The 15,566-nt window shown below is 30.2% G+C and overlaps 1 protein-coding gene and 1 long non-coding RNA gene across 2 annotated transcripts; both read right to left on the reverse strand.

The window, feature by feature from the left end:
• Positions 1 to 383: 383 nt before the first annotated feature.
• On the reverse strand, positions 384 to 2,999 carry LOC134684044 (uncharacterized). Its single transcript, XM_063543335.1, has 4 exons — positions 2,983 to 2,999; positions 1,986 to 2,063; positions 1,357 to 1,405; positions 384 to 561 (listed from the first exon to the last, which is right to left on the reverse strand). Exons 2-4 carry the CDS (start codon positions 2,035 to 2,037, stop codon positions 456 to 458), a joined length of 207 nt encoding a protein of 68 aa, XP_063399405.1. The 5' UTR covers positions 2,038 to 2,063; positions 2,983 to 2,999; the 3' UTR covers positions 384 to 455.
• Positions 3,000 to 12,904: 9,905 nt separating this feature from the next.
• LOC134684039 (uncharacterized) lies at positions 12,905 to 14,772 on the reverse strand. The gene is made up of 3 exons (XR_010101148.1): positions 14,703 to 14,772; positions 14,138 to 14,186; positions 12,905 to 13,027 (listed from the first exon to the last, which is right to left on the reverse strand). It is a non-coding gene; the product is annotated as an uncharacterized LOC134684039 (long non-coding RNA).
• Between the last annotated feature and the right edge of the window lie 794 nt (positions 14,773 to 15,566).

The following is a 15,566-nucleotide window of genomic DNA, read 5'->3' on the forward strand; positions in this document are numbered from 1 at the left end:
GAGTATTTCTAGTGCATGTAGTGATAGTAAATAAACATAACACACTTAGGATGCAACAAATTTCTATACTCTTCTGGGGAAATACCTATACCTATTCGAACAGTGATTTGTAACTTATTCAAACGCGTTTTTACTATTGTTTATCTGTTTGTCTTTTTCATTTTTAGCCATGGCGTTGTCAGTTTATTTTCGATTTATGAGTTAGGCTGTCCCTCTGGTATCTTTCGTCCTTCCTTTATACGTTTTATGAAATACAAATGACTTATAAATATCGTACTATTGATTTGCTACTCTTTAACATGTATTGCCACTGAAGATGTACAAAATAAAAGCACAAGAAAATAAATATAAGTCATCAGTTTATTCTTTACACAAGTCTAATATTTAAAGTAACAATATATTTTATGGATCTTGTATGCTTGCTAGGACGTGTAAAGACTTGACAACCGCATTAACTAGCCTCTCTTGCGAACACATCTTCTGTATGAACAGGTATAGCCATAACAACACTGGAAGTTAAAAGTACATTTTCTTTGCCAACACGGTGCTCTTTTTACACGCCTGAAACAAGATAACTTGTATTCTTTAAAAAAATGCCTTGAGTACCTTACATTTAATTTGCTGTTATGAGTGATCTTATTGTATATATTCGATAGACACACTTTACTTGGGGTAGGAATTTCTTAACCCATATTTGTAAGCGATAGTGTTGGATAAGTTAAACCTTATGCGAGTTTATCTGCACGTCTGATATAATTAACACTGTGTTTATTTTAGTTTAATGAATGTTTATTTTCCATGTTTAAACTTTGATGCTGAATATCCATCTATTACTGTCAAACATCTTAATTTATAGTTAAAGCGTGTTGTGAATGTTTCCAAAATAAATGTTTTCTTTGATTTTGCATCACACATGTGAAATGCTACTTGACAACATGATACCATTATAGATGCAAACTACAGGCAATAATCATTTCAAAATTATAAATTTTAAAAGTTTCACAGTAATACATTCTTAATTTATTTCTTGCCATTGAGAATGGTCTATTATCATACATCAGCGTTGCATTTTTGGTTATTTTTCGTCCGAGATACATTGTTCACCATATGTGTTGTATTAGGTTTTAACAGTATAGTGTTGTGGTTTTTTTTATTTGAAATATACAATTATCTGTGATACAACCCGGATTCCTTATTACTTTCATATTTTCAATTGACATTTTGTTATAGGGACACTGGTATTTGATATCTTATCAATCAAATAAAATCAATAAATTGTACAAACTCGATAAACGATTGAGACAGACTGAAATAATCTAACAATAAACACATTCACATGTGGTTAATCCGACTTACTCATGCATTTGTCCGTTGTCTTCCATCATTTCGTCATTTGCCATGCTAACTACAAGAAAAAAATTTGTTTATATTTATATCCCGCGATCATGTTTGCATGTTTCATCATGCACATACAATAATCGGAAACTTGAGATAATGTCTCCAGTTTTAATCAGTTTACCAGAATTTCTCATTAGGATTCATTTGAAATTTAAATAAATTTACAATAGATAAACAATTAGAAACAATAATAGTGTATGACTTGATATTTTTTTAAGTATAAATTGCCAAAAAAGTTGGTTTCAATGATCAAAAGCATTCCTCTTCAATAAGTTACGCATTACTTTTTACAATGTTTTTTTTAAGTTGAAACAGCTTATTTACTGCACCTTTTAAATGTTGTTGGAAATATCTAGATAACAAATGAATCTAAGTTTGTCAGGTTCAGCTGTGAGAACAGAACATATAACTGTCAACCCATTGTTAGTATTTTGGGAAAATTGATAAAAACAAAGATTCCTTGCTTTTTATGTTTAAGTATTTTGTTTCCTTTTTGTCTTGGTACCTCGAAAAAAGTACAATAAAACTATGTTTACCAGTATCACATAAACGTACATGTTAACATGGAGTTCTCATTACTTACTTACCTCCAATAGACATTAACAACATACAGGCTACCAAACAAACAAACACCTTCATGCTTCTAGTTAATTTTGTGCTAGACACTACAAAAGATATACATCATATACAAATAAAGTTACACAGTGTATAAATGATAAACGAATATATTACACTAGCAAAACTTGTCTTATTACGCTCTGCAGTATTACTTCCTAATAAATATTTTTTTTCTATTTGCGATACAACTTTGATTTCCTTTTTGTTCTAAATCGACAAACCATTGTTTTAAGAAATTTCTTACAGCCACGTGCTTAGCCAAAACTATCGGCAAAAAACCTCTTCAACACAATATGAATACTATTCCGAAGAATGCAAGCGGATTGCATTCCAGTTTATGTTAACCTAGTACTGATTGTTCACTTGTTAATCAAGGTAAGTTGTCTATTGATCAAGTACAAAAACAACATCTGAAAGCAGACTACGAACTTTATTCCAGTATGTGCCTGTCCCAAGTCAGGAGCCTGTAACTCAGTGGTTGTCCTTTGTTGATGTCTGTAGTATTTGTTTTTCGAATTTTTTTGTACAAACATTAGACCTTTTTTTCTCATTTGAATTGTTGCCAATGCGACAACTCTCCACAAGAGAACAAATGACACAAAAATAAACAAGTTTATGTCACCGAATGGACTTCAGCAATTAGCAAAGTCCATTCCGAATGATCAGCTATAAAGGACAGGAAATGACAAACGTAAAACATTTCAAACGAGAAAACTAACGACCTAATGTAAGTACAAAACATGAACGAAAAGCAAATATGTAACACAAAAAAAACGACATTCAATGAATTACCAGCTCCGGATTCTTGACAGTCAAATACATTTAGCATGTTGTGAGGTTTAAAATGTTATCACCATCCCCCTAAACTGGGACAGTGGTTTAACAGTGCAATATAAGTATGAACTATAAAAATAGTCAAATATTAACATTTAATTCTTAATTATAAATGACTGAAAATATACTTACATAGGCAAATGCAATAGTTCTCGTATGACAATTTGATAAATAAATATATGGTGTGTACCAGCTTTTATACAAACCTGTGACGCCATTGACACCTTACATTCGATAAAATACACATTGTTCATCCTGCTTTGCGGTTGTAAGTCCTTTCACGATAATTGACTACACGAATCAAAACTTTTTTTAACCAATTGAAAAAATGGACATTGCATTGTATATCACAATTTTTTTACGAAATATAGTTAAAACAATGAAAACATCCTTTCGTAACTTGTACAGATATTGTTTAAAATTAATAAATTAATGAGAACATCAGATATACAAACACTTTCCATGATAAGGTCTGTGATGATGTTTTTTTATTAAAAACAAAAACCGCATTTTAATGGTACTTTTTAAGTATTTTAATGGGAACTAATTAATTATATAAATAGTGGTTAAACATAGGACATAAAGTCGACCTGCATCAACATTCTATATCAACAACATGTGGTACCGATACAGATATATAGATTCGTTGTTCGTACATGCAATATCTTGTCTTTATTGTTTTTGAAAAGACAAGCTTAAATATTATCAAATACATTTAGAAATGGGAGGTTTAGCATGGTTTATATACCTATATGGAGTTATTTTCTTTCAGAACGTCAGGTCATTCTTTTTCAGAATCAACCCGGACGATACCATGTTTCAATGGTATATGCTCCAAGGCATAAAATAATTACCTGTGTATGGTCATTATTTTCCTTGATAAACATGCAATCTATGATTTACTTCAAAATTTTATTCCTCTAATAGTTTTTTGTTGCCGATTTGGAAATATATTTTCTAAAGTACAACCGATGATAGATGTAAAAGAAACCGTCATTGTAGACACGAATTTATTTTTAGAAACAAATAACGAGAAGTTTTGTTGATTTACCGCTACAATAAAGAAACATTATTATAAGGTCAGATGAATTTTAATGTAGACTTTCATAAAATAAATCCAGATTTAACATGTGTAAGATTTTGAAAATCTAAATAGGTTGATTGCTTAACGTCCAGTGGCAAATATGTCATGCATGTTCAGAACGATACACACTGAATAGGAAATCATACTGTGACCTACATGTATTTATATTCGTCTTCGTGTCAGATCGTAACTTTTTTAAATTTATGTATACCTTTCACTCTATCAAATGATCAACTAATAAAATAATCTTATATTCTATTGAATAACATTAACATAACTCACGAAAGGGTCGGGTGAGGAGGGGATATAATTTTATCCTGATGATATTTTAATAAAATGTATTGCTATTCGAAAGACAACCTTTCTGAAAGTCATTCGTTCAAGTAAAATGGTTAAATACATAGCAACTTTTCTGCGATAGAAATAACATAACAAAACAAAACGAAAAAACATACCCCTCCCCCTTTTCCATAAGCTAAGTGATACAATAAATAACTTACAATGTGTCTTGTATTTGTCATTCGCCATTATCGGATGGTAACAATACATTTGTGTCTTACTTCATGCAGTTACAGTAATATTTGTATTGTGTATGGATAACGATTTTTAAAAGGTTTATATCTTAATTATTTAGTGAGTTTTATTTCACATTTTAAATGAGCCGCAGGGCGTTTTAAAACCTGAACGCATTAGAAAGGAAAATCCCACTTTAGTGTTGTCGGTAAAAAAGGATACTAAATTTTACAAATCTTTATAAAATTAATAATTTTTTACGGTATATAAGTCAGATAATGCATATGTTAAGGTTGTTCTTGTCGTAGAACACACCTCGGGGTGTTCTACGACAAGAAAAACCTTAAAATATGCATTATCTATAACATATTTGCTATTTTATAAATTCTCTGAGAGTTTAGCACTTTTTTTTATTATGTTTTTACAAATAACATTTATTACTGTACACTGTTTTTTTTCGAATTATTGGCCAAGTACAGATGAAGCATAGCTAATTGATAAATCATAGACTTTCGTATTCGTATTCATATTCTACTAATCAGTGTATTCTCATTGTTTTCTTAAAAAAATCATATTCAAGAAAGTAGGTTATTTATTAGTATAGTCCTGTCCAACTTTATAGCTCGTGGCGTGTCTGCATGTGTCAGATTTAAAAAAAAATGTATACAATTAGTGCACTAACATTGGGGTAAATATAAACTATCATGTAAGAATAGAGTACATGGCAAAATTCGTATCACATACCGTTTCATCCAGAAAATCAAATATCAGCCCGAGGGCCGATGGTCCCGAAATATGACTTTGGTCGAGGGTGATACGGCTTGTGATACGGATGTTGTCATGTGTTATACGTTTTATCATATATTTATGTATGGAGTCTATAAGAACAGTTTATTGGTACAAAACACTTGTGTTATCTTCAGAGTTATTTTGCGCGTTGTTTGTACAGTCTCATCGTATAGAGAAGCTGCTTATAATAAGTATTCATATGATGGACCTGGGTTAACAATTTGCGTCATGTTGTCCATAGATTTTTTTTGTTTATTTGTGATTTGCTTATATGAAGTTCTTTGTGTCCTACTTTAGTGTTGTTGTGCTTTATAAAACCCATTCTGGATCAAAACCTATTCATGAAAAAATAGTTAAAATAAACCAACAAGTAAATAACAAGCATAATTTAAAAATGAACAAAAGACTAGTGTATGACTGGTGAGTAAAATGTGCATTTTTGTAATATCAGAATTTAAAGATTTACCTTCTTGATATGCTTGACTCCCGTAGTCTGTTGTATAATTTCAGTTTAAATGCTAGAAAATATGAATGCTCGACGTCTGTGACGTCACATATGAAACAATGACGTCATTAAAACAAATGCCGTTCAATTCATGAATAATGGAAGAAAACAAAACTTAATTTTTTGTGCTTTTTTTATATTTTCGAGAAGGGGTGTAATGAAGATGGAAAGAAGGTTGTGTCAAAGGGTCTGCATCAAAGTTGAGCGATACGGATCAAACAGCAGTATAAAACTGCTCCATTAACTTCTAAATATATAATACAAATGTATACGCGTATGCTGTATTCTTTTTGACATGGTTCATAAACAACCAAACGAAACCGCAGTGATTACTTTTTATATTTCCTTATTTGCTTGGTAATATAGTTCAAAAAATTAGCTAGTGTTTATAAATTGAAAAATATTCAATAGTACAATTGGAACATTTACAGATAATGTTTTAATTCGTGTTTCAAAATATGCATGATTATATGCTTAAACTGAATATATTTACAACAAACAGGAAAAAAACACATTCATTTCTTACTTTTATTCCCTGTTTTACTGTAGAAAAACTCATCTTAGATACAAGGACTAAATTTAGTATATACGCCAGACGAGCGTTTCGTCTACTAAAGACTATCAGTGACGCTCGCACCCAAAAAAGTGTAAAATGCCAAATAAAGTTCGAAGTTGAAGAGCCTTCAGAACCACAATTCATAAAAGTTTTGCCAAATACAGATAAGTTAATCTATGCCTGAGGTAGAAAAGCCTTAGTATTTCAAAAAATTCTAAAATTTGTAACAGTAAATTTATAAATATAACCAAATCAATGGCAATTCATGTGTAGGTTTAGTGTCTACATATCAATATATTGATAAACACTTGTAATATGGTTATATTCATAAATTTGCTGTTTACAAATTTTTGAATTTTTTGAAATACTGGAATTTGGTCCTCAATGCTCTTCAACTTCGCACTTTACTTGGCCTTTTAAACTTTTCGGGGATTTGAACGTCACTGATGAGTCTTTTGTAGACTAAATTTAGTCCTGGTATTTATGATAAGTTTATGTAAACTGCATGTAAAGATATTGTTGTATCTCAAGCTTAAGAAAAAAATGTAAATTGCTTATTTATTGCAATATTTAAAAATTTTGCAAGGTATCAATATCTATATTTTATAGTGGCGTTTAGCCCTTCATATGCTACTGCATATGTTGATGAAATAGTAAAACGACAGAATAAATAATGTTTGACACTGACAGTTCGTTTAGCCCCCATAGGAAAATTAAAGTTTTGTTTATTTGTTTCTGGTGTTATTGTTATCCTGATGATGACAATACTTTATCTAAACATATACTATGATTTATTGTGAGGTCTGTAACATCAAAGTAGTGCACTACTTATGAAAGGGACACAGGTATACGTATGTACTGTAACATGATTGAAGAAATGCTAAGAGCTAGGTCAAATATTAACCATAATCAGCAGAGATTGGTCCAGTTACTATCAATATAATCATGATAATTGATTAAATTACAATTACTTTGTCATTTGTACGATTACATTAAAGTAACTTATACATCATTTTTGAAGTTATCTGATTAAATTAATGATACATTGGCAAAGTAATCAAGATTACATCTGATTACAATGTATTAAAAAAAACTATTTTGAATAATGTGAATGAATAAAGTTTAATATAACCATAGTATTTTTTTTAATATTATAAAATGATAACTTCAAACTTCATCTATTTAATAAATCATAAAAGTTCACTACATATATACATGAACATTGTGTCACTGGTGATGACCCATTTCACTTTATCATACTTGATCTCTGAATTGTGTTGACTCCAATTGAATAAAGGTTTATTAAGAATTTGATTTTTTTCTGCTGACCTCTTCAAAACTGTATATGTATTTCAAGGTGCAGTTAATGGATTAAGGCAACAGTAGTATACCGCTGTTCAAAACGCATAAATCCATGGACAAAAAACAAAATCGGGATAACAAACTAAAACCGAGGCAAACGCATTAAATATAAGAGGAGAACAACGACATAACACCGAAACGCAACACTCACAGAAACGGACCAAGCATCAGACAAAATCCCACGGGAATAACAAATATAACATCTAAACCAAATACATGAATTTGGGATAAACAAGTACTGTGCCACGTATTATCTTAATATCTCAAAAATAAGAGAAAAACAAACGACACAACATTAAAATGCAACACACACAGAAACAAACAATAATATAACAATGGCCATCTTCCTGACTTGGTACAGGATATTTTTAAAAGGGAATAAAAATGGTGGGTTGAACCTGGTTTTGTGGAATGTCAAACCTCGCACTTTAAAGGCAAAGTTAAATATAACATTGAAATGACAACATAATAGTACAAGACTACAATACAAATAAATAGGAGAACATATTAGACAAAGAAACAAGGTTTAAAATTCAATACGTCAAAAAAGCGCCTCGTCCACACAAGACTCACCAGTGACGCCAAGATATAAAAGATCGAAAGTGAAAAAGTACAAAGTTGTACAGCACTGAAGATCAAAAGTTGAAAAAGGTTGTGCCAAATACGGCTTTGTTTTTATGCTTGGAATTAGAACATCCTTATTATTTAGGACAATTCATGCTATTGCAAACAGTAAATTTTATCAAATGAATATGAAAGAGATATACATAATGAAACTGAAGTATTATCTAATTACAGAAAACTAAACCCGAATACATAATGCTAAGACCAACACAGAATTGAACTTGAATTAATGGAAGTTTAAATATGGAGGAAATAAAGTAAATAGTTAAAGACCATGTAAAGTTTTAATTGTTAAATCAAATTGAGAACAAAAGATAAGTACTAAAAATCATTGCATTTTACATGTCCAGTCCGAATATATACCAAAATCTGGTTATTTTAAACAATGTTCATGTATTTGTCCACCTTTTAATTTAGTTTGTGCTAATTAGAATGATCACTTATAGCACAAATTGTCTAAAATATCAAATTATCATAAAACAACCAAAAGTTCACAATTTGGTTGAGAAATGGGTCTATTTCAAAAGCCAAAATGTTAAATAAATCAGTTATGTTCATCAAAGTACATACTATTCTCAAAAGTAAGCCCACTTTAGACATTTTGTCAAAATATTGTGATTTTGCGCAATAATCAGACCTAAAAGCATTAGAAACACCTTGACCTCCGCCTACGATCTAAATTTTTTTGTAACTAAAAGATTCCAATTTCAATATAGAGTTTCTCAATATAAAAACTTTTTGGATCGTGGATGAAGGCCAATGTTAATCATTCCAAAAACAATTAAAATCCGAGATATTTGTTTTACCAAAATTGACCTTGCAATACAAATAACGTGTAAAAGGGGTCATAACTTTAAAAATTTTCAAAGAAGGTGCAAAAAATATTTTTTTTGTCTAAATGGTATTACCACTAGTATTTTTTTGTAAAATTTGTAATTTGTAAAAAAACATAAAACATTTAGGGCCAATTTTAACCATTCGTGAACCTTCTACTTTTCACATATCTGCCTTATCTTTTATCATATATATATTACCCGACAGCTATGCTGAATAGGTAGTTTCAAATAAAAACAAACCTTAATTGATCTCCTACACCTGTCAATTCAAAATTGTCAAAAATCACAAGAATGACAAAAGAATATAATTCAGGGTTTATAAAGAATAGTTTTACTTGCATGTAACAGTTATTATCAAATATACACATGGAAAAAAGTATTGCAACACCCAATTGAAATTGCAATTAACGCTATTAAAGACCTTCCGAGATAATGAAGACCCCTTATACCATTTGCTAGGGAAAAACAAGCATAATGAAGGTTGGTCAGAAGGAAACCCATTGCATACAAGACAATCCTAAAAAGAGAGTGGTGGCCATAAAGGAGCATTTAAACAAGAACTGTTCGAGATCGACTCATCGCTACTGGTTATCGTGCGATAAGACCATTTAGGAAACCTTTGCTTACGAACAGACACACAGTTTCCCGTATCCAATGTAGTGCTGAGCTCGCCAAAGTTGAAAATTAGCTTTGTGGAGGATGATCCAATGTTCAAATTGAATTCGGTTCATCTTCTTTGGCCCGATCGTAGCCCTGATTAGAACCATATCGAGCATATTTGGGACACTATTGGGCGGAAAGTGCGCGAAAGGATTCCCCAGTTCAAACACATCCTGCAATAAACAATGTCCTTCATCAGAAATGGTTGCTGCTACCTTAGCAACAAATTAGTCGATTTATGGCAGAAATCAGAAGACGTTTAGATGCGTTTATCCGTTTGAATGGAGGCTGCGCACAAAGTACTAACTCTTTGGCGTATAACGATCAACCATGATGTGAACAGTCATCTGAAGATTAATTTTGAAATGTCTCACATTGACTATAGTAAAAGTTGTAGAATGCATTTTTTTGTACAATTAACAATTCATTTTGTTATTAAAATTGTGGTTATATAAATCATTTTTTTTCAAATTTTGTTTTGTTTGTTTCAATGATAATGTCATCATAAACTATGTTTCAATAAAATTATATACATATTTTATTATATTTCAACCCAAAAAAAAGGCTGATTTTTCAAGTTTTAAAAAATCAAGGTGTTGCAATACTTTTTTCCATGTGTATATATATATATGTACATCTTTTAACTGTGAATACATTTTCTAAGGCCAGAGACATATAATTGTATTATATTTTTTTGCCTAGGCTTATGTTGAGTTTTCTGTAACAGTTTATATATTACTGAAGTAAACAAATTTATTATAAACATAATTGTTAAAAAAAAATTAACACGTAAAATATTTATTAAATATGAATAACAAAAAAGTTCAATTATTGACCATATTCACAGTTTTAGATTTGTTTTCATTGTAATTAGAATGTAATCAAAAGGTAAACAGAATTACAGGCTATTTTGAAAAAAGTGTTGCCAAAGTAGGACGTTTGTTTGGATACGCAAAATATAAAATTTTACACCATAGTCCGGTCAGCATGCTGATCTAAGTGCTATCAGTCGATTTCGATAAAATATTCGACAAAAATATTTACATATAATGATAACATAAAAGGCGTTCAATTATCTTAATTATTAATAACATCATTAAATCCTAATATTTAAGTTTCATACGTTGATGTCCCATGCCGTCAAATGGGTATTTCCAACCTTTTTTATGTTCTTTGTACATATTTATTGCATTCAATAGTTTGATTGTATGTTACGATCATACGCTCAAAAGCACACATGTACAATGCCGTAAAGAAAATTGTACGTCAATCTCCTTAAATATACCACCTCTTACGTTATCTGCAGGAGGATAATGAATAAAATGCTTAGTTTTGTTAATTACAATGTTATATTTACAGTGGGGAGGCAGAACATAAAAGTTTTGTAATGATTTACCCGATTGAAAATTAATCACACATTTTGATTATGATATCAATCAATATTGATACTTATAGATTATCGTTGATTATCTCAACGAGATTGATTTTCTCGCTTGAGCTGGTACAGTTGAGATGACCAATGATAATCTGAGCTGGTACAGTTGAGATGACCAATGGTTATCTGTGTATCACTAATTTACCTATTACGACGTTGTCAATTTCATGTCAATTTCCTTAGCAACGCCACGTGGCCTCCTTAGTTTCTAGCAATAATTTTTCCATCTCAAGCGAGAAGCATGATATGAAAATTATCACAAAAATAGATAAAAGGAAAACAGCACAAAATAGCGAAAAAAAGGTATATTGTGTTTCCAAAGTAAAACATAATAGATCATAATAAAACAAACGAAGTTTACGTTTATAAATAACCAAATGGCGGACTAAATACATTGGGCTTAGTCTTCTTAATTTTTTTTTTAAAAGTTGTGAAAGTAATGAAGGAGTCTGGAATTTCGAAATCAATATTCTAACCTAGAACATAAGGCTGAACTAACTATTGTATACATGTAACTTCTCAAAAACAAATGACAATGCTACACACAGATAAATATTACGTCAATGAAAAGTCCTCCCTCCTGTCCCCTTTCCGGTAATATCGAATGATCCTCAACAAAACCAGATCGATGTCATTTTTCCTATATTGTTTATGAAGAAGATAAATTAAGACAAATACTCCGGACGTGATAAGTACATAGGTGTTTAATAAATAAAAGATGTGCCAATGCGACAACTATCCACACAAAAAATCAAATATCACAGGAATTAACAGCTATTGGTCACCATATTGTCTTCAAAGCCTATCCTTCATTTACCTCTCAATTTTGGGCCGTTTAAATTTTACTATTGCAAATATTATAAGAGTATTTATGATATTGGTTTAACGCTTTGTTGAAAGAAATACGGACCAGTGTTCTGATTAGTATAAATTCCCGTATAAAATCCATATTGTAAAATAATGTGATATAATTTCGAAACATTCCAAGTATATTTATATGTGTATTAGAAAACTTGGTTTCATTTGATATATTTATTTTACCATTTCGTTTCTTTCTATTGTTAAAAAAAGAAGACGATAAATGCTTTGTTTCTTTATTCAGCTTGTTTCAATTCATCAGACCCCAAGGGAGATTGGGAAATAGAAACATGGTCATTACCGGTCCTCTGCCGACCGCCATGAAAGTTTTGCCAAACATGTACGTTTATTTGGATGTGCAAAATGTAAAATTTTACCGCATTGTTCGGTCAACTTGCTCATGTTAGTGCTTCCAGGTCGATTTCGATAAAATATTTACATAGTGTACATTGTGTATGCTCATTATATGTCGTCCAGTCTCTCAAATATCATCAATTAATTTTATTATTTGAGTTTATAAGCTGCTATCCAAAGCTTTTTTTCTGTTCCTTGTACAGATTTATTGCATTAAAACATTTTGTTCGTAAGCACTGAAATTACTTAAATATATTTTATTTTTTATATTGTTTCCTATTTATGTTGTCATGAATTTGGAGACAAATCTCAGATTAGCCTCAATAATAGATGGAACTATACTTCATTCATATTGAGCTTGAGATAGTATTATGTGCAAGAAAAAACATTTACAAAAATTTATTCATTGTATATTGCATACAAAAGATGTTCATCAAGTACATTAGAAATATCAATGTTTTCTTTAATCTGTACGGCTTCCTTTAAAAAGATGAACTAACCCTTTCTTCCTGTGCACCTTCCAGAAATACACAAATGGCTAGAACAGCAGTCAAGCCTCGTATAACATTTTCTAGGCCAACATGAATATCTTTTTATACGACTAAAAGAAAAAAAACTCTAAATTGATATTCTATAAACATTATAAGAAAACACAGTATTATACATTTTTTTAGTTTTTTTATTAATTGGTGGACATCTCTAAGTGTAAATTTATATTGCTAATGTGATGTCAACAAATGTAAGAACAATACTTGTATATGAAGGGTAGCTCGAACAATGTAAACGTCGTACAACACTTGTAGCATATTATGATAGGGCTGAATATCACTTGAGTGATCACATAACTTTTGACGAGGCATAGACGAATAAATATCATCAATATTTTTAAAAGACTTAATAGATAAAATAGTGTTCAAAGTCTTTCACATAAGTTTATTGCATACACAGACATTTGAATAATATTGACGAACATTTATTGACCTTCTGCAATTAAAATAATAAATCCATCCCCGCAATCCTGTGAAATTCCGCAAAATTGTGGTTATATTTATTCCAAGTCAGAAGCCTGTAATCAAGTGGTTGTAGAAGATTTTTATTGGATATTATCAATACGAAAGCATTCTAAACCAGGATCTACTAATAACCATGATAATGTAATTTTACCTCTCTGCAATTTTATCATTTTTTTTTTATTTTATTTTTTTTAGAAAATGATCAGTCGTTCTTCGAACTTTTTTTTTTGGTTATTAAAACTTAACAACTTTCCCTTTTTTCAATTAACTTATGCAAATGTTTTTCCTTTTTCCTACGAATTAAAGGCGAGCTTTTAAAGAATATCAACGCTGCATGTTGAATAACTTGGTTGGTTTTGGTTTTGCTTTTTATAATGTACTTGATGGACATCTTTTGTATGCAATAAACAATGAATAAATTTTTGTAAATGTTTTTTCTTGCACATAATACTATCTCAAGCTCAATATGAATGAAGTATAGTTCCATCTTCTCCATTTGATGGTTATGTAAAACAATCTATAAAACAACCATTTTTAATAATCTTAATGGAGATTGTTTTCCTAGGATCATTGCTCATAATTTTTTAATTACGATGATAAAACCGAGACACTCAACCGTTATTTGATTTGTAAATAAGTACACTCAATTGAATCTATAAAATATAACAATACGGGACCAAATATTTTAACCAAATTACTTATGAATAAGTCCATTGTCTTCCAGCATATCGTCCTTTGCCATGGTGACTGCAAGAAAGAAAAATTGTTGTTTATATTCTTAAATCGTGATCAATTCATGTAGTATCATCCGTTCAGGCTCCATAAGTAAAGCGTTGTGAACATGTTAAAGGAAATTTGACTTGTTATTCTAAATATGCAACATATTCACTATACACTGCAAAATAATTTCAAGTATTTCAAGTTCATGCACATATATGTGTATTCTTTTTTTATCAATATTATAATATACCAAGTGATGTCTTCGTTTGTTCTATAGTAATTGTTGTTGTTTTTCTGATATAATTAAGTATAACATATATCTTATATATTTTGTATTGTAATGCATCAAGTGTAATCAAATATTTGTATATAGATATACAACTATATCTGCAAACACAGAAATCATATTTCTGTATGTAAAATATAAAACGACGATTAAATGTTTTTAAGTAATCTATTCATATATATCTGGGTCAATAGAAAAAAAGAACACAAATGTTACCTTCAGGCTTCATAATTAGCAATGTTGTGTGTTAATCTTACCTCCAACTGACATAATCAACATGCAGGCGACAAAACACACAGAAATCTTCATTCGTCTCTTGAATATACTCTTGTAAAAAAACATACAAATATGGCTAGTGTTGCTATTAAAAAAAGTCTTGTTTTGAAGGGATCTATTTTTTTTAAAGTGAAGATCTGGTTGAAACAACTGTATCGAAAAATTATAAGAATGAGAATAAGATATTGATTTGTTTGTAAACATTGATTCAAATATTATGATACATAAAATAGCTTCTGTAACGATATTGCCAAACACTTTTAATAATTTCTGGGTTTTTTTATAAGGATTTGCGTGTAATAAAGTTTGACGTGTATCAAAAATCTAAAATCGGGAAATGTTTCTCGAACAGAGTTTTGAAAATACTAATATTGCAAATCCCGCTTCATCAAAATATCAGTAATAGTTTTAAGAATGCTAGATATATGTAAGAATGTGCACGAGGCGGGGTTATTCATATTAGAGGGATCCCAATCCTCCCCTTATGGTTTTTTTTCAAATTTAGGAAGACTGAGCTTAAAAGATAAAATATTAAATTACATGTCGTTGTTTTTTTCATTAAACTGTTTTCACACACAAAATGTGAACAGTAATAATAATGTAATCATTGTTGAAGCACATACCGAAATATTTTCAAATGCTATGTTAATTTATTCTTGATGTGAATTAAATTATGAATACTATAAGCGGACTATACAGATTTTTAAAAAAGAATTCATCTACACAACTCACACATTTGTGTTTAGTCTTCAGATAATATAATGTAAATTACCTACATAACCAAGTCCAACAGATACGGTATATACGAGTTATTAAAAAATTTCGTTTGTGGGTCACCTTTTATT

Source organism: Mytilus trossulus, chromosome 9 (assembly GCF_036588685.1).
Source record: "Mytilus trossulus isolate FHL-02 chromosome 9, PNRI_Mtr1.1.1.hap1, whole genome shotgun sequence".
Lineage (NCBI taxonomy): Eukaryota > Metazoa > Mollusca > Bivalvia > Mytilida > Mytilidae > Mytilus > Mytilus trossulus.